This window comes from Lipophrys pholis, assembly GCF_963383615.2.
Source record: "Lipophrys pholis genome assembly, chromosome: 15".
Classification (NCBI taxonomy): domain Eukaryota; kingdom Metazoa; phylum Chordata; class Actinopteri; order Blenniiformes; family Blenniidae; genus Lipophrys; species Lipophrys pholis.
The window spans coordinates 4,735,742-4,759,322 of NC_137642.1; the positions used below are offsets into that span (position 1 = coordinate 4,735,742).

General features: G+C 41.6%; 1 protein-coding gene across 4 annotated transcripts in view; it reads left to right on the plus strand.

The window, feature by feature from the left end:
• ltbp1 (latent transforming growth factor beta binding protein 1) overlaps positions 1-23,581 on the plus strand; it is a 134,299-nt gene that overhangs the window by 67,035 nt on the left and 43,683 nt on the right. For 3 of the 4 annotated variants that reach the window (XM_080482233.1, XM_080482234.1, XM_080482235.1), the window contains 6 exons: positions 1,192-1,407; positions 5,593-5,894; positions 6,508-6,610; positions 10,074-10,133; positions 12,397-12,519; positions 19,883-20,050. In XM_080482233.1, coding sequence (XP_080338359.1) covers positions 1,192-1,407; positions 5,593-5,894; positions 6,508-6,610; positions 10,074-10,133; positions 12,397-12,519; positions 19,883-20,050 — 972 coding nt within the window. The remainder of the gene's footprint in view (positions 1-1,191; positions 1,408-5,592; positions 5,895-6,507; positions 6,611-10,073; positions 10,134-12,396; positions 12,520-19,882; positions 20,051-23,581) is intronic. The other variant, XM_080482236.1, reaches the window with a different exon arrangement.

The following is a 23,581-nucleotide window of genomic DNA, read 5'->3' on the forward strand; positions in this document are numbered from 1 at the left end:
CTGTTGTTGTTATATTATTACTCACATCATGCATCATAAGCAGTGTCAAATAAATCTTATATATTTTACTTTTTGTACAGATCTCAATTAGTTAAAAAGTAGAAAATTGAATTCCACAATATGTGGAGGAGAGGATGTCCTCATCCCCAACTGCAAGCCGATTGCAGACCCTTAGTGAAACTTTAAAACACATTACAGTGTCATCTGCTCTCAGATACTGACCTTTGCAGTCCTCATGTCAGGAGTATGTAATGAATATACCACTGCCACATGCATAAATGTTCACTTCCACAGATGCTTTTCCATTGCCTCAAGATAGCAATGTATAACCAATAGGACTGACCACATGTCATTTTAAGACCAACACACCCATGGGTGCACAGATGTTTGCAAGCACTTTTGCTGTTTAGGCAGTTTGGCCACCAGGCAGGGAAATAGTGACTGTCAGTTTAAAACCAGCAAAGCCACTTGCTCTGCATGTTATAATGTACCAGGGCTCATTACAGGTTGATAATGAGTCTCACTCACTCTGGGCTTCTCCCTCAGGGGGAGCCAATAAAGAGGAAAGCAACCAATGAACCCGGGGAGGATTTCACAGCCGAGCTTCATTTGGTTGGTTGGTTGGTTGGTTGGTTGGCTGGCTGGCTGGCTGATTGGTTGGTTGGTTGGTTGGCTGGTTGGTTGGTTGGTTGGCTGGTTGGTTGGTTGGTTGGCTGGCTGGCTGGCTGGCTGGCTGGTTGGTTGGTTGGTTGGTTGGTTGGTTGGCTGGTTGGTTGGTTGGTTGGCTGGTTGGTTGGTTGGTTGGCTGGCTGGCTGGCTGGCTGGCTGGCTGGCTGGCTGTTTGGTTGGTTGGTTGGTTGGTTGGTTGGTTGCAGTCCTTGTTCAAGGCTGACCTGTGTCAGCACTGTTGGAACCTCTGTGGTACTTTGGGTGTTCTTCACTGCAGGAAGCAGGTGGATCTTTCTCAAAACAATTCAGCCTTTAAGAAAGAACTGTCTGACTTCAGAGTTAGACAAACTCCTAGACAATCCTACAAAGGTTATACTGTGACATAAAAAATAAAGTAATAAAATTGTCTTAAACTTTTTCAAATCGCTCTCAGTCTGATTCCTGTGTATTCTGTCTCCCTGAGGTTTCTTTTTACTAGGAAAATTCTCCTGACACGTTTGTTTACTCTGTTTTCCTTCTCAGTGGTGTGTCACCTCCCCTGTATGAATGGCGGCAAATGCAGCACCAGGGACAAGTGTCAGTGTCCTCCTAACTTCACCGGCAAGTTCTGCCAAATACCGGTTCAGGATGGACACCAGCAGCAGCAGCAGCAGCAGCAGCCAATAGGAGGCTACAGCCAGACTCAGGTCCACTCCACGCACACCCTGCCCCTCACCTACAGCAATGGCCAGATCCCCGGTGAGCACAAAACAACTATGAGCCTTTCCTAATGTTGGTGGAAAAATATGGGTGGAAACACTTTCCTCATGCTTATCTCTCATCTTCCTCCTCCAAATGATGAAGGTTTTATACCTTTTCATCACTGGAAATCACACATCTATAACGTGTAATGGTGCAGCTCTGAGGCCATCATGTCAAAAAGAGCTAATTCACTGCAAATGGGCTGAAACATCATGTGTAAACACTTCCATGGTGAGCAAGAGAGGAACTGTTTCCGACACAACTGTTTACTCTTTGGTAACCAGGGACAAAAACAAGATTTCCCGTAAACCCTGTACAGCTCATTTTAAAGTTCCTTGTATTTAACAATCGCTATTTTGATTTTTTCTGGTTTGGAAGCAGAAATAAAAGGGCTCCTTTTAATTGTAATTAAATGTAATTCAAAGTGTTTCCTCCACGCACACAACACAGGATCTATAAAACACCCTGCTGCATTTGGACTGCAGCTGTCACTATATCCAGTTTTCATTTTAGAATTTTAGAATTATCTTGAGGGAAAAAAATAATGACATTATCACAATATCAACACAAATCTAAACAATAAGCATACACTTCCTACCAGATTACGTCATATAATCTATAAATGTAACTTTAGCTTTGTGTATTTTTGGATAACGTTCCTTATTTTCATATTTCCCCCAGCGATACGTTTCTTCCTCTCATTACAATGAGATGTTAAATGTCCTGGTGACGGGCTGGTTAACTTTATTCATAATGATCCTCGACGAGTTACTACAAGTGAAAAAGAACCAAATGAAGAGATGTACAGTATATTTAAAGTGAGCAATAACACTGTCAATCATGATCTAAAATACACATTGAGTTTCATCACAGTGTGTCTATATATTCAGAGGGAGTTTGATTATATCCTACAATAAAATAATGTAAACAATATTGTTTGAGATGAAACAGTATGTGACAGCAGCCAAATGAAAATTACCATCATAGAGAGGTTCAGTATTGCATCTGTCTTTTGGGTTGATTAGAAATGCAGCTTTACTCTGTAACACAAACCAACATGTTTCATGGCTGTTTTGTTAATATATACATCTTTATGTAAAGAGGAGAAGTCGTGGGCAATTTCATTACACATCGTATAATGACAACAAAATTATTCTGTTTCTGATATAATAAAAATTCCAGTGTGAGATCAAGGCACATCCTGTAAGGATTAATATTGGCAACAGAGGGACAGTTTGTTGATTGAAGAAAACCAACCAATACAGACTCTCAATAATTAAAGTCTGAAGAAAGACAACATACTGACAAATTCACAGTTGATTACTTCAGCAGACTGGAGCCTCAGTAGCATGTGAATGAACAATTCACAGCCACAATGGCCTGGCAGCACATGCTCACACACTCCCGTTGGTTGAATCCCATCCTCATAACCAGAATTTGTCCAGAATAAGCCAACGTGGTCGTGCCGGTCACTCTGCCACTAACAGCACGCCCAATCCGATCCCACAAGTGTTCAGCGGACTGCTGGAAGGCCAGAGGCCCCATGAAGCTCAAAACATAAACCAGCGGCAGCTGTTTGGCTCTGCTAATTAAGATTTGGTCTTTTTTTCATGGCGCAAACCAACATACTCAGTGAAAGGCCTGCTGCTCATCGCACTATTGCATGTTACATATGAATATTCCTCATTCATTAGGGTCGTACACAGGTTTTCCAACAATGTAAGATATAATTCCAAAAGATCCGGGAATATAGGTCTGATTGTTATTAAATGTAACATATTATACAGTTGTTCAATTATTTCACATGGTTGTCAAAGGTCTATCAACATTGTATTCAAAGTGTATTTCAGCCAGTCTAAAAGCTCCTCTGGTGAGCTCTACTGAGAACTTTCTGTGTCTGTACCTTTAAATATTAATGAGCTACTGTGTCTGTCCACGCCTACTTAATGCATCTCAGTGAGAGTTTCAGAGGAGAAATAAATGGTGCTCCTTGTAATTTTAGAGGGCAGAGCTCATCTACCTGTGGGAGGGTCAACGTGAGTATTTACTACCAGAGGGAGTGGTTAATTCCCCACATGACATCATGAAGGGAACATTTCTGAATGGTCTGTACGAGCAAACATTTGCAACAAGGTGGAGCAAGCATATGAGGGAGATAACAGACTTTTATTCACTTACGGGGCCTCACACAAAGGCTACGAAGACACATATTACTGTTAGAAAACCTTTAGAAAGTGAATTTAGTATAATATGGGGCTATAAGTGCGTTTTGGGGCTGATCTGAAAAAAAGTTTTTAGTTTATAGCTGAAGGCTGGCTCATGAAATCCTCTCATCCACGTTACATTGTTTTACAAAAATATAGTGTTACAGTCTTTGATCAGAGAAGACTCCAGCAGTCTCTATTTTTTCTGAAATTAGGTGTGTTTGACACTTTAAATTTGACTCGTTAAAATGATTGATCAAAAACCAGTGTATTTTAATATATCGTTCTTATAAAAAACAGAAAATCTCAATTTAAAATACAATAATGAACATCTCATTTTCACAACCGTAAAATAAGAGATAAAACCCCATTGAATTAGAGTCCTTTGCACCTTGTATCTGGAGTTAGTTGTTGCAGCTGTGTGAAACATTACATTATTAATAGTGCTGTCAAATAATCATCATTTTGAGTCCAATTAATCACAGGGTTAATTTTGATTAATCACAATTAAATATCATACATTTTTATTCTATATTAATTGCATTTCATTTTGCATGAACAAAGACTCACAAGAAAGAATGGAATATATCTGCACTCAACGTGTTTATTAAACACCTTTAACAGTAGCTAAAAACAAAAACAAAAACTTATCCACATTAATGTGGCCCACACTTGACATGGACTTCAAATCAAACCAACATGGCGGCTCAGTCACAAACCTTCTCTCTTATTACTAAAACAGTTTAGCAAAAAGTATTTCTGAAAACATTTGAGGCGAGAAATAATGGGTGCAGTTTCTGAATCGGTCCAGGTTTTGGTTCCACTACAGCTCGTTAAGGTTTTCTCTCCTCGCCTCATTTGCAAAAAGTTGGCTGGATTCTTTATGCAAATGAGCAGCTCCAGGCAGATCAAACGCTCCGCACCAGACCCAGCATGCACCGCGGTGCAATTCACACAGACAATGGGAAGTGGGAAATTAACCAATCTTCATTTTGCACTTCAGATGGGTTATTTGGATAAAATTTTGAGCTTATTTGTGTTTTTAATTAGATTAAACATGATGATAGATTAATCCACATTTATGCACCAATTTTGACATTCCTTATTATAGAATAACTCAGAGCCAACTTCGACCTGCTTCATTAAAGACCCGTTCAGTCGATTCAAGTCATTTGCAAATGTCACAGCTGTTGGTTGGCTCTGTTGATAAAAGTAAAACCTGACTGGACATAGTCCACAGCTTCCATACTAGTGTTCTATCAAGACCACCTAACCGGACAGCGAGTCATGACCAGAACCAGAACTTCCCGAGCCCAAGACAAGACCTTCAAGAGAGCGATAGCGAGTCAAGACCAAGATCTTGTACATGTCTTATTGTCTTATTGTGGTCTCTATCTCGAGACTGCTCATTTTTCAAAATACTAGATGAAACTGTTAAAGCATTATGTGGCCAAACATCGTTTTATATTTCCAACCTCCTTCACCCATATGCCCCAAATAGATGCTCAAATGAACAAATGAACAAATGCTGCTTATGGTCCCACACACCAAGCTCAAATCCTGTGGTGATTGTACATTTGAGGCTCTTGCGCCAAAGCTCTGGAATGCTCTTCCCCTTCTGCTGAGATGTGTTGACTCCTGTGGTACCTTCATGAAGCAGTTAAAAACATTTTTATTCAGGTAGGGCTTTGGCCTGTAGCTGCTCAATTTAACTTTTTTGTATAACTATGTATATTTTTCTTGCTTTTGATTTTTTCTGTTTTTAGTTCCTGTAAAGCACCTTGTGATGCACGTCTTTGAAATGTGCTATATAAATAAAGTTCTATTCTATTCTATTCTGGTACAAAATTTTCCATTCTGCATCTTTACAGGCATCTCAAGCCATGACGTGTAACTGCAGTATTATAATCTCCTGGAGTCCCAGGACTTTTATTTAAATCACCTCTGACTGCACTGCTCTGCTCCCGTGTCACTGCAGGGTATAGCCCCGGCATTGTCAACATCCACATCAAACACCCGCCGGAGGCCTCCGTCCAGGTCCACCAGGTGTCCCAGTTGGACAACTACCACAATAACGGGCACCAGCATAAAGGGCCCCAGACGGGCTCGTCCTCCTCCACCAGCTACACCTACCACCACTCCGAGAGCAGCCAGAAGATCCAGCACCACGGCTACAATGTGCTCTACCCCGGCCAGCACGCCTACCAGCTCCCGCAGCGTCAGCCCGTCACCTCCAAGAACACGCTGGGCCGCTGCTTCCAGGAGACGGCGGGGAGTCAGGTACTGCACACAGGCTCACTCAGTCCAGATAGTATATACAAAACACGTGCTTTTTATCAATCAGGTGCAGTCTTGCACATACTACTTTGATAAATAAACCAAATCAACACATTTTGTGATCAATAATTTCCTTTTATTATGAGTTTATCTCTTGAAATCATCATATTCCCCTTATAGACACGGTAAGGTGTAGGGTTGCCAGATTCTGAACTATTCAGCACAAAGTTGTGTGACATGCAAATAAAGTGTGTTTTTTTGTTCTATTGTGTTACGTTGGGTTTTTAGGCTGTTATTGACCATTGGCCTGTACATAAAGTCTGACCATAATCTTACCTGTCTGTGAAATTCCTCTGACTAAAATACCACATAATGCTTTTATTTTAAGAACATCAAAGTGCAGTTTTCCATACAGCTTCCTGACTGAATACTGGGTTTAAATGTAATGCTATAAGTCATTCCTTTACATGAAAATGAATTAACTGTCTGAGTTTAGAGACAGCTGGGACACACAAACAGGCCCTATATGTTTTGATCAATTTTGAGAAGAACGATGAAACTAATGTTCTTTCCTGTTTGTTTTGAACTTGTCATTGTGAATTGTCTAATGTACCAGTGTGGGAAGGCTCTGCCGGGTCTCACCAAGCAGGAGCAGTGCTGTAACACCGTCGGGACCTCCTGGGGTTTCCACAAATGCCAAAAGTGTCCCAAGAAACCATGTAAGTCCAGCTCCTGTTTCCACACATCCGAAGGGTTTTTTGCAACTTCGGAATCTCTTAAGCTCAACAATTCCATCATCTTAGGTGTCTTGTAATAAAATTGCACCAAATCCTGGGAGGAGTCATTTGAGCAATTTAGTTCTGGAAACGTTAAAAGGACATAAATCAGCTCAGCCTTCAGCAGAGTTCATGCTGTTATTTTGGTGAGAAGCTCAACTTCCTTTACCTTTATTGAGACTATTTTTTCTTGTCCCTACACAAAATCATCGCAACCTTGCAAAAAGTCATCAATTCGTTTCACCTACTCAATGAGGTGGAACACTTTTTGTCACCAAAGTAGCTTTTGCTAAAATCTTGGGACTTAATCTGAGTGACCACAGAGCAATAAAAGCTTTGCTCCAATCATAATACAATGAAAGACAGTCCAGGTGGTTCTTACCTGACAGTTTCCTCTCGTCCCATCAAACCACCACACTTCAGATCATCTCAGGTAACTAAATATGTGATTAAAACCCACAGTCTCAGGATCCACTCAGAAATATTCAAGCTGCTCTATATTACATCGCCAGTAAAAGAAAGTAAAAGAAAACTCTGCCTGGTTTAGCTCTCCATGACCGGCTGCTTCAGGGTTCGTCTTTAAAGATTATTTCTCGTTAAACTGATATTAGTGTGTGCTTTCCTCACAATTCAGCATGTATCAGAGCTACATTCTAAATAGAACTGGCCAGGAAGGGAGCAAACCAATGGAAGATGAGAAGATACTTGCTGGTGTGAGGCTCAGATTAACCCAGGTTCATCACCATAAATATCCTTTTTGTTTGCTTTAGGATTCAAGATTCAGTTTTAACAGAATCCCATGCCAGAGTTCAAATTAAGTATACAATTATGGACATTTGGAGGGCTTTTGGTCACCTCTTTTCAGTGCAGACTGACTCCCTCTTGCAATCTTAATGACCAAACGAGCTGTTTTTTTTTTCAACTTTTCACTCAATAACTTTTGCCTGAAGCAGTAAAACATGTTTAACCTCTGACATGGGGAGAGCACAGCTCAGAAGGTTGTGTGTGTTTAGTTTCGACACCACAAAGACAGCTGCCATCTAACGTGCTCAGCCACTATTAGAAACAGATTGTGGTTCAGCGTCTGGTCTACGGGCGCTTTGTCTTATTGATCGGGTGATATGGGAGGTCGAATCACCAACATTGGTATTGGAGGACGAGCTGCTCTGTCGACTGAGCCATTGCCACCCCAAACCCTCCCTGAGCAGCACTGGACATGAATACACCACGGCCAATAGGAGATTCCTTTTCCATGACAGGGTATTATGGGTACATGTTCAGCAGCAATGCTTTGGTGAATGTGACGCACCAAAGTAACGTCCACGTGAACACGTTTTCAGCTTGTCTTCCTCTAGTGAGAACACACACTGACATCTGGGGATCCACCCGATGTGATTAACCTGACCAGACGACGTCATGTGGTCTCATTCTGATGTTTACTTCCCCTCTGGATACCGGAGCTTCCTGTAGCGGGGTGTTCGGCAGGTCCAACCGGAATAACTCGCAGCTATGCAGCCCGAGGTTTTCCACTCAAACTGTGACGCACAGTGTGTTCTGACACCTTTTCTCTAATCAGAACTCAACTTCTTCGCCTGTTTGAGAAACGATAGTCGTCACCTGTCTTGTTTTCCGCTTCTAATTTATCACAAGGAGTATAGTATTTACTGTGCAGATGTCCGATCGACTATCCCTTCTTCTCACTCTGCCGATTCATGCTGAACTTTGGTTTGTAACTTGGTTCTTCCCCTGTTTTGTTCTGAACACAATCAGATGTTTTAGGTAACAGTTTGCATTGAGACTATACTCCAGGCAGCTTCCAGCTTTCATCCTTCTGCAAACACAGACTGAGCCTCATTATTCCCACGCAGTGTTCCAGTGTTCAGTGGGAGTCACTACAAGGCCAGGGGTTTGTCCTCCGCTCTGTTCCCCTCAGGAATGGCAGGGGATTGAGGTTTTTTGGGGGGTTTTACAGTGTAGTGTGAAGTTGTCCTTTGTACTACGGAGACACTGGTAGCTGGTAAATGAAATGGCTTTACTGGTGGAACAAACGTGGCCTTGTTGTCAAATATGTATCAATCTGCTTTCAGGTATTTGGGTACCAGCTGCGCACTGGTTCCTTTGTGCAGCTTTACAGAAGGAGTTAGGCTCAGACCTGCAGCTCCCAGATCCAACAGTCTGGATTGGAGTGAGCTGCTGTTGAGCCTCACAGCCTTCAGCTTCTACCGTCACTGTCATTGCCTCACTCATTCTTCTGCCACCCACAAACCCATTTAGCTATTTATTTCCCTTCTTTCAACGGCTTCTTAACAACCAGGCAGGAGTTAGTATCACATTCACTCCTATTATTTCAGCTACGATATTGAAAAAATGAAGGTGTCACATGATCCATTAACCTTTGCCTTTGACTGTAACTTATTTCATTTACTTCCTGCCATGTCTTTAGTTCATTTCCACAGATAAGACTGTGAAGTGATTGGATCTTCTTTCTTCCTGAGGCAGATGGAATTATTAGATGGAGCTTTAGTGAAAAAAAAACCCCAAAAAATCAACTTTCAAGTCTATCACGAGGACTAGATTACATTTTTAATGCATTCTTTTGTGTGTTGATAAGATGTGTAAAGTAGGTTTTATAATTTTTTATGGCTTAAAATATATTTATATATTTTAATCAAGACATTACCTTCTTGAACAAATCAACACCAGCTTGTATAATGACCTGAATACAGAGATGACACCACATTCTTTTTAGTTATTTAACTGGTCCTGCGACTTAAAATACGAAGTGACTTATATGTCAAAGTTTACCAGCACATGCTCTCTGTGGCCACTAGATGTCCCTGTATGACCACAGAATGCTGCTACAGTACCACAGAATAACCTGCCGAACACATGATGCATTCTGTGACTTATAATATACTTAATATTGATTATATTCAGTTTCAACCGATAGAATAGATGGAAATGACTACATAGCATATATGTAGAATATTGTCATACATTTGCTCGTCATACAAAGATATTGTTACTATTTGATACCGACCATGGGCCACAACAACATTAGTTGTTTGTTCCCTCAGGGTTTTGTTCTTCTTTGGTAAGACACAATTTATTGAAGGTTATCTCACAAGTCGAGGTGGACAACTTGACGATACTGAGATGAAAATCAAAAAGGTGTGAACTTTTACCTAATTTTAATGGAATACTTGTACAGTGGAACAAAGTATTTCTGGAATATTCAATAATAATCTCTCATCTCTCAAAAGAAGAATCTCTCAGCATGAAGAAACATGGGAGATCAGAAACCTAAATATCCTGCTCTATGTGTATCTGTTCCATATTGGTCATGTCTGGATTAATGGAGTAAACGATCTCTCCCCTTCCTTCTCTCCGTTCTCGTCCTCACCAGCCATCCCTCTGATCGACTGTCCTCAGGGCTACAAGAGGATCAACAGTTCCCATTGTCTCGGTAAGTCATTCTGCTGGTTTTAACCTCTTACGTTGGTTTGCAGGTTACCAACAACTGTTACAGATTTGCTCAAACTTTCACACAGAGGATGAACCCCATCCACTCAGTTCAATCCTGCCTGAGACATTCGACCTGTGGTGGTATAAAAACTTTACACACTCTCTCCAGGAGGTTGCTACTTTTCTTTTTTTTTTTAACAGTGGATTTTTTATTTTTTTTTCTGTGGTGTTTTATTAGACTTTTTGGTGTGGGAAAGTTTTCGCACCAGACAATGTGACTACGAGAGAAAACTTAAGTGCTGTGAAGTGCTGAAGAGTGTGTGAATCATTTGGGATCTGCTCAGTGTGAAGATTGTGGTTACTTCTGTCAGTAGATGAGATGATGATAGAAATGTTCAATAAGTTGTGCTGAATCACGAATGATGCTATCTCTGTTTGACTGTGAATTCAGTGCTATGTTACAGGTGACTAGTTGACCACAGTGTTAGTAAAATGTTGATATGAAAGATCCATTTTGGCATAAATGCTTTGACTTATCACCAGATCGCTCCAAAGATAAACTCAATTCCATCACGCTCTGCTCCTAATCAGCCTGCAGCGCTTTCCTCTGTGTTTTCACTTTGATTAATGATGTTGATTTATTTTCTTTTATTTCTGTGTATAACATGTATTACAAATATGTATGATATGTATGAGTATAAGGACAGTGTGTTTGAGTTGAGTTTAATAATATTAAATAATAATAAGACTTGCATCATTCTTCTCCACATGGTAAATTGAGAAGATTTACAAAGGCAGAAGGGGTTAATAACCTCTCTGCTCCATGGATCCTACTTTATTACCAAATAATGTATATTAAAGTCAGTAACATGTTTCAGGTTAGAAGCAGCCGGTATAGAAGCAGTAAAGTCAGACAGTGACTGATCTCCTGTCCTGGAGGTGGAAACTTAACAAATTACTTTTACTCTTTACATTTGTTACATTTACATTTAATCAAGTTACTTTAGTTGAGTATTTTTTTTTTCTTCAGATATATCCAGAACATAGGAACATGAACACACACACATTTGGAACATGTTTAGCTTTCACGGATATCGGAATGCTTCTTGATCCTTTGAGTTGTGTGTTTTATGTGTAGTTTCGAGAGTAAATTTTTCATCCGCCCAGAAATTTTGCTTTGAAGACCACATCCATGAGCTTGTACTTAAACTGTTGCTTCATGGGATCAGCAAACTGAGGTAGTTGACCATCATGCAGACTCACTTCTGTCGGTGCCGCACTCTAGTTTTCCAAAAGCTTGTGAGACAAGAACATTTTCCTGGACTTTGGTGAGAGGATAACATGTCGAGCCTTGCGCTGTCAACAGCCTGTTGAAACATAGCGGCCCAACGGTCTGAACTCCCCTTCACCTCGGAGCTGGATGTCGCAGCGGGATACAGACATGAGTCACAGTCTGTAATCTGGGCCAAGTCTCTTCTCACTGACGGACTCAGAGTTTCTCAAAGTCAACGCTTCGGCATCAAAACATCACCTAGACAAAAAAAATCTCTCCTGCCACATTTGACATTTTGCTGTAACACCACTGTGAGATTATGGTGAGATTATGGCTGTGAGGGACTATTGAATGGACTGCAGTGACATTTGCCTCCTCTCATATTCATCCCCGTAATGATGGACTGAAGGACTTTAGTAATCTGCTTACATTTATTCATTATTTAACTTGTGCTGCCTTCAGATACTTTGTCCAACGTACCGTATGGCTTTATCACTAATCACCTTCAATCAACCATGGTTTATTGACATTACACCATGTCCTCTTTTGAAGAACTCATTGGAAACCTGTTCGTGAAACTATACGTGACATTTTAACAGGATGGGAGACTGTTGAAGAAAAATGTACTGTGAACGCCTGAGGCTTTCGTCTGAGTCTCACTTGGATAGAAGTTCTGGCTTTAAGAAGCTCCTTCTACCTACATGATCCATCACATTCACACATGATCGAAAAGAACTTCAGTGGCTTGTTTGAGCTTATTTGCTTCAAGTGGACCAGAGTTAACGTCCTCGGACAGACAGGCTTGTGCAGGTGGGAAAACTAAAAAACAGTGCTGGCCTGTAGAAACGTTCCCACTTTACCCATTTACAAAACAGTGACAGACTGAATATGCCATCGCCTTTGCATTTTTCTGTGCCAGAAAGTTTTCCCGTTTAGACAGCATGGTAAAACTCCATAACTTATTGTGTTCTTGATTTGTTTTCCCCCACAGATCTGGATGAATGTCAGCTGCAAGGCGTGTGTCCCAACGGGAACTGTGTGAACACGGTGGGCAGCTTCAGGTGCATTTGTAAAAATGGCTACGTGCCCAACCCGACGTTCACCACCTGCCTCTGTAAGTCCTCCAGTCACACTCTCTGATACAGTTTTTCATTACTTTCTCCTTTCTTATCATTTAAAAACCGAGGTCGCCCCACAGTGCAAGTCAGACAATAGGTCTGCTTTATAATCGCATGCTGATGTGCAAATCTTTCCTCAATGTGATATTTCTCTCACTTTGTCACGGAAACACATTGGAATTGAAAAAAAAAGGTCCTTGTTTCCTTCTAGCAAGGTGCTGCTAAAATGGTTCTGACCACATGCATATTTCAATGCATTGCATGAATGACAGCATGGTTTTCATTGTATAATTATATTGAATCAAGCATGTCAAGGATCATTAGGTGAATATAAACTGGATAAACATCATGGGTTTTTTTTATCCTGGAGGAGCAGGGCAGAGAGGAAGAGGGGAGTCAATTCTGATCTTTTCATTGAAAAAGTAAAACCTTTTAAACTTTAAAAGCTATTAAAAGAAAACTGAAGATTAGATACTGAAGTCAGAAAGCTAATCAGTTCGCTTGGGTCTGTCCACTCTCATAAATCAAACACTGAGTCTGTGCTGAGTTCAATGGGACAGATGGCAGAATAAATAGCAAATACAATACCCTTTAGGTCAAATTGCCCTAAACTGTAACAGGAATTCACAAGAGTTGGACTCAATATTGTCCCCGAATGCATAAAAGTTGCATTAGTCAAAAGTCACAAACAACACCTTTGGTAAAAAGCAGGAAATCCCTGCTGTGTTTTATTATGGCTTATGAGACACATGAGCCAGTTAACCGAGTGAGGTCAATGAGAAATATACCCACAGGGTCAGCCATAACATTACAAACTATTCTCTGATATTGTGCTGGGTCTTTGGCTGATAGCAAGTCTGGAGGTTCTGAGATTGTCTCTCTATGTCACCACTGTCCCTTCTACGGGATGTTTGTCACCATATGAGCCTTGCTCATTCATGAACTTGTCACAGGTTTTCATTCCTTGGACAAGTACTGATAGATACTGACAACTGCAGACACCCCCTATAGAGAGTTTCATTGGATGCTTTGATGCTTTGGTCTTTCTTCAACTCACTCCAAGATATTCCCTGTCTTCGCTCATAATCGAGGGGATGAGCTGAATTATATAAAGCAATGTAGAAAGTTAATGATAAATGTAGCTTGAACCCCATTTTTCTTCCAGTTTTTAACACATTGAATTTGAGGAAAAATGTTTACTTGCTCTGAAATGCCCCCACTTCACCCGTCAATGGGCAGATTGTTATGGCTGATCAGTGTACACTGATACACCTGGTCCTAGTTTTTCCATGTGGCCGCTCAAGAAAATGAGTTGTCCATCCAACGTCAGCGTGATCAGTCCTGAACATGATCCTTCAGCAGTGTTTATGATCAGTTTCCATTGAAATGTCAATATAAACTGCGACTTTGTGTTTTGTTAGTCGTGCAGTGTCATGTGAGGTGAAAAGCGAGTGAGTCGAGCTGTTGGATTCCTGGTTCACTTTTGTTTCTGAGCAAATGAAAGCCAAGTGGTAATTCATCACTCGCACTGATTAAACAAAGCTCAAGAGGAAAGACCAATACATGGGTTATTAATACTGAAACCAGTGACTGCCAACAGCTGAAAGAAGTCCCTCTCCAAACACGTAGCTCATAGGGTCTGAAAAGCAACCTGAGTGATTGATGTAAACTCTGAACTCCGTCCGCACCGTCGCTCTGTCTGTCCTGCTGAGGAGGATCATTAGCACTGAATAAACCTGATCTCAATCTGTTTGGAAAGCGAGATGAGCTGATTGGTCCTCCAGCTGTCTCTTCATGAGTTGCTGTTTATCTGCATCCAGCTCATGATGGAAGTCGTCTGTTGACGCAGTCATAGCTACGAGGTATGCAACGGGTTCTTGAGAAAATATTGAACTGTTCAGTTCACCCTGAAAGGTACAATACGCCATTATGGACCGCGGGTTTTCAGTTTTGGAATTAATTCTGAACGCTGCCTTGACGTCTGTTCCAGTTCTGCGTTCTGCTTCTTCAGAAGACGCAGGTCATGAGTTCTGTAATTCAGCCTCGGTCTGTTGCACAAACTGCCAGTAAAAGTACAAAAAGGTAATACACTAGCCTGGAGCTGAGAAACCGCGGCACCACTTATCTTAAAATAAGTGGAAAAAAACAAACAAACAGAGCCATGGCAAGCAGAGGAGTTGAGACAGAAGTTTGAAGAATCACTGGCTTCATACAAATCTCCGGTGTGTGATCATTTCGGTTTCGCTGCTGAATAAAGGCTTCTCATATGTAAAAGGGAACACAAGCAATATGAGCATGCATCTCCGTAAGCACCCTGATGTAGGTCTGACAGTCGGTGACTCGAGAAGGTAACACCAGCGAAAAAACTATTATCTAAAGTACCGAACCCGTGGCCCAAAAACCAACTTCCAGACCGAACCGTTGACTTCCTGTACCGATGCAGCTCAACAACAGAGTATGTGTCTTAGTCGGGCAGCATAATAATCTTTTCTAAGATTAGACAGCACCACACCGCCATGATCCGTATTAATATGAAGTGTCTTAAATTCTATCCTTGGCCGTGCTCCTGCCCAGACAAACAGACAGACAAGCATCAGTTTAACATTTGGAATCTCTTCTGTCTGATATCCAGGACACATTTCTCATGTTCGAAGCAGAGCTCACTGATCTTCCTGCTGCTTCACCTGCTGCTCACACTGGACAGCTTTCTTGTAAAAAAGCAGCTACGTTTGAAACGGATATGTGTGTTTCCAAAGGCTCTCACGTCAGGCTGATTTGTGCTTGATGTTAGACACACATACAGATACACTCAAAAGCTTTTTGTTGAGATGAGACATCAGAAAGTTTCTTTTCCTCTCTAAGAAACAAAACCGACTTGTTTATTTTGCCAGCATGCACAAATAGTGTTGCACGCTCTTGCGATGTAAAGCCAAAGCTAATTCTCATGCATTGGACACATTTGTTAAAGTTAACACCAATTGAATTGCACGTATTTGTTTTTGTGTGTATGTGGAGAAGAAATGAGCTTTTACAGTCCTAATTATTCATTGAACGCAACGACAAACAAAACTATCAGTCATATTGAGTTCAAGACTTAGAACAACAAGGAAGGAGTTTCTGTGTGACAGGAACAGTTAATTCTATCTTATCTGATGAAAAGTACTCTTAAAGCAGGGATAAGTAAATATGAACACTCCGGTTCAGTTATCAAACACTGTGAGCTTCACATTGGGATCCTGCAGAAGCTTTTTAATAAACTCCTGGATGCAACCAAGTCTGAATGCATTTTGTCCTTATTTTAGTAGGTTGACAGCAACATCTGGATTGAGGAACGGCACCCATTCTTTCTTAGCCTTGTCATGGCCATGTTAGCATTTTAAACTATACGCAAGCTTTCAGTCCTAATGATTTGCTGTAATGGTTTTCTCTTTCCCAACATTAGAATTCAAAATAGACTTGTTGATGAGTTGTGTAACTATTAAGTTGTCATTGCCTTCTTAACGCCCCGACCCTCACTTGCAGCTCAGAATATGTTCAATTTCTTAACTAGTGCTCTGCGGAGCTCTCTGGACCAGATTCTCTGATCTAAATCCTGATGAGACTCTCATGCCTTCATGGTGAAAAACAGCCTGCCATGCTGTTTCTTGGCATTCACTGCCGTTGGCATGAGGACCAAAGAGCCTAATGTTGTCTCCTTAAACCACAGAAAGGTTTTCCCTATGCTCCAGAGTTGTTTGAGCTGTTTGGCAAACTCCAGATTGGCTCACATCTGCCTTTTGCTGCGGAGAAGCTTCCATCACTCACTCTTCTGTAAAGGCCAGGCTGTCAGAGTGCTGCAGGGTTCGCTTTCCTTCTGGCACCTTCTCCCATTACTACAGACGAACCCTGCTGAGGCTGTGGATTTCTTGGTTACTGTTCTTCCATGCTCATGTACTCGTTTTGGCGAGACGGCCTACTGTAGGATAGGTCACAGTGGTTTCTTACTTCTGAATGTTCAAATTAACGGAGGTGCTCTGTTACTGAGAACTTGAAACGTTTTAGACTTTTATTCCTTTTCCTTTCACTGGACCTCGATTCAGTTAGTCTCTGGAGGGCAATCGCCAAGTTTCTCTCTGTGGTCGCTGTGGACTCCAGGTCCTTTGCTTTAGAGGTTGCGAGAATGATGCAGACATGTTGAGAAAGAAAGAAGTAGTTTGACATGCTGGGGTAATAAGATGATCAGTATTTCTTTTTAAGAAGAAACGGAAACTCTGGACATCAGTTTTACTCCCTTGCAATTTGCTAACTTGCTAGATTCATAATGAAACCTCAGTCGTGGAGATTTAGAGACGGCAGAAGTTGGAAGAAGCAGATTCTTACATTAATTGCATTTGAACATGAATCAATGCAAATGTTTTTGAATCAGACACAATGATAATAACAATGATGATATTATTATTATTATTAATAATAATAATAATAATAATAATAATAATAATCATCATAATAATAATACTGATAAAGCTCATGACACAATATAAACAGACTTTTTGAGAATGATTTGACTTGACCCAAGAAGCTACATGTAGAATCATTGATCAATACAGAAATGTCAGTAAGAACTTATTTTGAACTATTATTCAGGTTTCTGTACACGTCCTCAGGTAGATTTGTCTCCTCTTTCAGAGCAAACTCCTCCACATGTTTTGTAGGATCGAGCTCAGGATTCCCCAGGGTCATTTCATTATAGTCAATCTTTTGTTCTCATCCATTTGTGGTGTTTGTTTTGGCCGATTGTTGTTGCCAAATTCTTCCATCTGGGCTCAAGCTTCTCAGCATGTGGAAGTTTGGATCCCGGAACACCACAGAGTGTCTTCTACATCTCACAGCAAGTAAATATCTATGAGGTGGGAGTTGATGATGTGATTTTACCTCATCTGCTGGCCACCTAAGCCAAATCCATTTATCATCCAACTTCTCAAACCTTCTATCTACAGTCTGTCCCACATCTGCAAGCGTTACAATATTTGGAGACCTGAACATCCATGTCGACTCCACTATCTGGACGTTATACGGTAGAATTCCTTCATCTATTGGACTGGTTCGATCTCCGTCAGAACCTTTAGATCCCCACACACATCAAAGGCCATATAATACTCTGGACCTGGTCTTCTCTGACTCCACCCCTCCCAACAACCTGTATGACCTGAGTGTCTCTGATCACATGGCTGTCTCTGTGGAACTACAATGTCTTTCCCCCTACCACAGAGACAAATGCCAGGCAGTAAAAAGAAAAGACAGCGATCCACTATCAGACCTGATGAACTGCATCCTCACACACAAATGAACTGCTTGTTCATGAAGGTGAATCAGATTGTGCATGTGCTTACACTCATGTGAGACAATGAACACAAGACAAGGCTGAGCTCTCCGCAACAGTTTATTGAAGACAGACAGAGAGGGCAGGTTGTCGCGGTAAAGCCGATGATCCGCGGAGGCAGACAGTTGAGTGAGCGGGCTGAGAAGGGTGGGCAGGCGGCTGGTCGAGCTGTGAGCGTACGAGGGAGACAGATGAGGGAGGGAATGGGGAGAGGCAGGCAGACGGACTGACTGACGGAAAGGAGCAACTCCCAGCCGGACAAAAAGAATAGTTAGTTTCACAAGAAAGCTTCAAGTTTCACAAACTACATTTGGTCACAAAATAAATCGATCTGGCCAGGACACACTAGAAGAGTGAGACGTCAAACAATTGAAGAAGTTAATGAATCTGCCGCAGAGAAAGAGATCTCGGTGCGCATGACTGAGACCATAACAGCAACAGCCAAAGGTTTCAGGACTAATATGCTGTGTTGGTACTCCTGGTGGTCCTTTTCCAGAATGTACCCTTCCTTTTACTTCTTATTATTACCTGGGATTGGCTTCAGGCTCTTGTGACCTTGGAGTTGGAGAAAGCAGCTATACCAGATACATAGATGGCTACTTCTGATCCGAATTAAAGCTTCAACCAGCTTTCTATGACAATTAGGATATCAAACTACACGTGCTGTTTTAATGCTTCAGGATACATGCATGCTAATTCAATTATTGGGTATAGGCCAGTTATTGTACGGCAGTACTAGCACTGGTAAATATAGAAGTGCTCTGATACGACCCACCACCATAAAAGCTTGACATCAACTTGTCTCTGCGTCTCAGTCTGCTGGTCAATGGACATTCTTTTTTAGATATTAACAACAAAGACCAAGGTAAAGGTTAGTGTAAACGATGCAGTCGGCTGGTGATTGGCAGCATGAAAACCAGTCGTTTTTTCCCCCCAAATATGCAGCCAGACAGAAACTGCCTCAAGGTGAGCAGAGGATATTGTGCCTGACAGGAAGTTTCCATGTGACAGACGTAGTGAATCAGGTCATTTCTAAAAGTCAGCAGCTTGTGTTCATGGTGTATCGCATTTCACTTCATTTACCTAACGTCACGACATATCTGGTTGTTTTTTTCCTTGTGGGAATGTCTGCAAAGGGCGCCTGCTACATAAAAAACTAGTTAAAATCTTTAGTGGGAAGTGAATAAACTTGGGTGGTGATGGAACTGTGGCATGTACATGAGTCTGAAATGAATAGTCACTTTGGTCCACTGTGGTTGTTTTAAAGTGCTTTTTAAACAAAGTTGCTCTCCTCTGCTGTGTTCTGAAAGGGGCTCAAGTATTTTTCCAACTGTTCCTTTCATAGCTGAAGATCTCAATACCAAGTGTCGGCGTGGCTCCATTTTTATCCGAATCAAAACCTGAGCCATCTTTTTGCTGATGTTTTCAATTCAGATTATTTGTTGAGGAAAATAGGTCAAGTATGTATCCAGTAATTGAAATGATTTACTCCCAAGTAATGTTTCAGCTAAAAAACTGAAATCTTGAATCAAGCTTTCTTGATTTCCCCCGGAGGTCAGTATTGCGTCTGGGTCCTGCTCAGAGCAGCTTCCAGTTGGCATTTCTTTCGCGAAGTTGTTTGATTGGGTCGTCAGATTTGGAAAACAGACACCAAGTCAAACTCTGCATGCTTTCATCTGGACTCTTGATAGTGCATGACGCTTCGGCATGAGATTGTAGGGCTTGTCCTTTCAACATGTTGTTCTGAAATGTGTTTCTGTGTTTTGTTTAGATTTTTTTGTAGATAAATGTTTTCCTTCTCACTGTTTAGATTTTTCTGATGTAGCCCTCTATGTAGACTGTGTTGGTGGTAGAAGTGTAGACTGCTTTGGTGAAGGGGACCTCTTTATTTCTCCACTCTTTGTCCTCTCTTTCCCCCATGTATGTGTGTCCCACACTTTGGTTCGTCGCTTCCCACACCTGCCGCCTCCTCTTTGTCCTCCTCCTGCGCCTCCCTTCAGCCAACGAGCCTGCTGTCCAAGAGGAGAAGGGGGCTTGCTTCCGTTTGGTCAGCTCGGGGAGGCAGTGTTTGCACCCAGTTTCTGCCGAGTTGAGCAAACAGCTCTGCTGCTGCAGTGTGGGCAAAGCCTGGGGGCCCCGTTGTGATAAATGCCCGCCTCCAGGAACAGGTAAGGCCACTTCAGCCATGTCAGACATCCATCCTGATCCAGGCCTCCAGTTAAGTTTTTCTCACTTTCATGAAGCAATCAACAGTTCCTGCAGATGGGTTGGACTTGTAAACCAACAAATGTTTAGGTCAACATGTTTCCTTGAGCTGCACCACTCAGATGAGTCCATGGCCGATGTTCTGCAGGACTTCATTACAGTTATAAGCCACAAGAGGAGATCTGAGTAACAATGATGTTACAGATGGTTCTGACTCAGCCCATCGTTTCAATCCACAGTGAGACGTCTCAAAAACTTCATATACAGTATTTGGAGATCCTAATCTCAATAAAAGTCACAAGGGAAACAAGTCCACATGTTCTCAATCCATCGACATAAAACATTGTGGACATTTATGATTCTCCAATGATGATGAATTTCATCGATTCACATACATTGAGAGGCTCAGCAAAAAGGCTGGTACGAAACGTAGGCCAGAGTTTCTACCTGGAGCTGATGGGGGCTGCGAGCCTTGCTCAGGTGCATGTTGTTTGGACTGTGGGAGTAAATGGGAATACCTGGAGGGAAATCCACAAACACACGCACACACACACGCACGCACGCACGCACGCACACACATGTACGTGGACAACATGTAGACTTCACACAGAAAGACCCTTTCTGGGCTTTTTCACCGGAAAGAACCAGGTTCTAGTTTGGAGCCAGGGCCAGACTTAGCACCAGTTTTGTGTCTTTTCACTGCCAAAGCCCCGGCCAAACAGGGGCTAAACTGCTGCTATGCTGGCCCCACTTCGTTGCTGGACCAGAGAGGAGCCAGACTGGGGCCCGACGCGTGGGGCGGAGTTATCTCTGGAGTTATTGCTACCAACAAGGCGGAAGCAAGGCTATACCGGCTTTCTGAAAACTAGAGCGAACACGGAGCCCCAGAGTGGTTATAGAGAAAAAAATTGAAAATATGCATGTGAATGATATAATAAGTCACTCCCTGAAGTTAATAATTCGAGGGAACGAGATCATTTAATCCGCGTTTGTGGAGCCGCGGCTCTCGAGATGCTGCAGAACTCTTCCGCTGTCAGTCCGCTACGTCAGCTATAATTTAGAAGCAGTTTTCCATTGTCGTTTATTTTTGGTCTGCATCTGAGCTTCAGGCCAAACTAGATGGAGCAACCCAGACTGAACCGATGAATACAGTCCCTTCTCCTGGTACCTGTATGAGCGCTGACGTGGCTCTCACTTGGCTCCACTACCGGTGGAAAAAGAACCGGTTCTTTGGTGGTGCTCATTTAAGAACTGGCTCTGGCACTGGCCCTGAACTAGAACCTGGTTCAGTTTGGTGGAAAAGCCCTAAGGCCGGAGTGCTAAGCACAGCGCGGCCAGTGGACTGCTTTTTGGCAGTATTTTATGTTTTTTTACTACAAGTCAAGTCTGACAGAAATTATGGGGCTTTACTGAATTCATTTAAATAAGAAGATAATTTCAACCTCTGAGATTGTCTTATCTTCCAAAGAGTGGACCAAATCACGTCTTTAAGACGTAATTTCCATACCTACAGAAGACGTCTTCAGGGAAGCCAGAAGTTTTTTTTTTGTACGTCTTTCCTGGATATTGCATGGATGTCCTGTCTGGACATCATATGAATGTCCAGACAAGACCTCTGGATGACGTTACACAATGGAAAAAAAACAACTGTCTGACCTCACCTGGAATTGAACTCAATGATCTTTCATGAGAGTCTGGACTCCATTCCACTGGACCAACAACAGACTCTAGTAGACATTAATTCTTACAATAGTTTTGTAAGCCTGTCACTTATATATATGAAAAGCTTAATAAAGTATTGTATGAATCGATGTTTTCTAGGGGACAGTGATAGTCTAGTCACAATACTTTTTAAGCCTGTCATATACAGTATAAGTGACATGCTTCTAAAACTATTGTGAGGATTGACAAACTCAGGTGAGAGCTGTTGGTCCAGCAGAAAAGATCCTCACCTATCATACCCATGGTTTGAGTTCAGTTCCAGGTGTGGTCACAATTTGTTAGATTTTTTTCATTGCGTCACGCCGTCCAGAGGTCTTGTTTGGACGTCCATATGATGTCGAGACAGGACGTCCATGCAACGTCCAGGAAAGACGTACAAAAAACCTTTCATTCTGGCTTCCTTGAAGATGTCTTCTGGAGGTAATGGAGGTGACGTCTTAAAGTCGTGATCACTCTTTGCTCAGTGGCTTCATTCACTGAATAACTCAGGTCTACTGACATCAATCAATGTTGTTCGGTAACAAACTCTTTTCATGTGACACAAAGTAAAGTGTGGTGTAGTGTATTCTCTCCTAACGTCTTTAATGATTTAGGAGTAGGTGATGTTTCTGCTGACATGTTGGGATATGTCCGTATTAATGAAGCTATCGGCAGTGATTCCTCTCAGAGGAAGTACTCTTCAAACTCACTCTTAAGCCTTGTAAACTAAAGCAAAGTGAAGAATTGTAGAGACATAGTGACACATAATATTCCTCTGCTGGCTTCTGAGTTTCTGTCAGTAATTATTATTTTTAAAAAGTAAGTACGTTTTCTACAACACTATCAAATACACATCAGCTGATTATCAGCTTCATAAATTAGGAGTCTGAACTTGTGTCCCGCTCTTGATTCCCGGTACTTTCTGTCTGCATGGGTTTCCCAGCTTGCCTGAGTAGTTGCTTTTAGAGTTTCCTTTAGATAGCAGAGGCCTTTGCTGTAGCTGTTATCGTACTCTTTTTTACTGCTTTCCTGTGTGTCATTGTTTAATTTCCACACAACTCAGTGTGTCTGTGCAGTTTACTCAGGAACTTGCTGGTATTTATCTCCCTTTCCTGTGAATTTTAGTCTTGTTACAGAGATTACAGAGTAGAGGCATGAATATCTGATTTCTGTATTGTCTCAAATTTTCTTGTAATGGTAGTTATTGTTAAGTTTGGTGGTATTTAGATTGTGAAGTATGATTCTAACCGTCTCATTTAACATGGTGTCTGTTTACTGGGTGAAACCCATCACTGCTGAGTTTTACTGTGGAGTACTTGGATTTACCTTTACATAAAACTAAATTTCATACAGCCAATATATTCTGCACAACCCTGAAAATGCTTTTATATCTCTCTGAGGTGGGTTGGGTGCATTTGGGTTTGTTTTAGCCTTTTCTGTAAGTCAAATAGCGTGTAAATAAAATCATTAGCTACTTTTGTTAGCCACAGCACTGTTTTTGAAAATAATGTTGCGGTAATCAGATTGGCATATACATTGAAAACCATATTCTCGTGTATATGGATTCACCTATACTATAGCCGATACTTCACAGAGTACTCGTACTCGGAAAAAGATACATCCTCAATACAACCCGGTGAGTATTATGTGACGTCATGCGTCAGCAACGTCGCTCACGGGTCGACAGGAGAACACGAGCAACGTCCGCGGTTTGGAGTTTCCTTGATGTTAATGACAATGACAAACATAAGGCAGAGTGTAAACTATGTTCTGCCTCAATATAAAGAAACAGA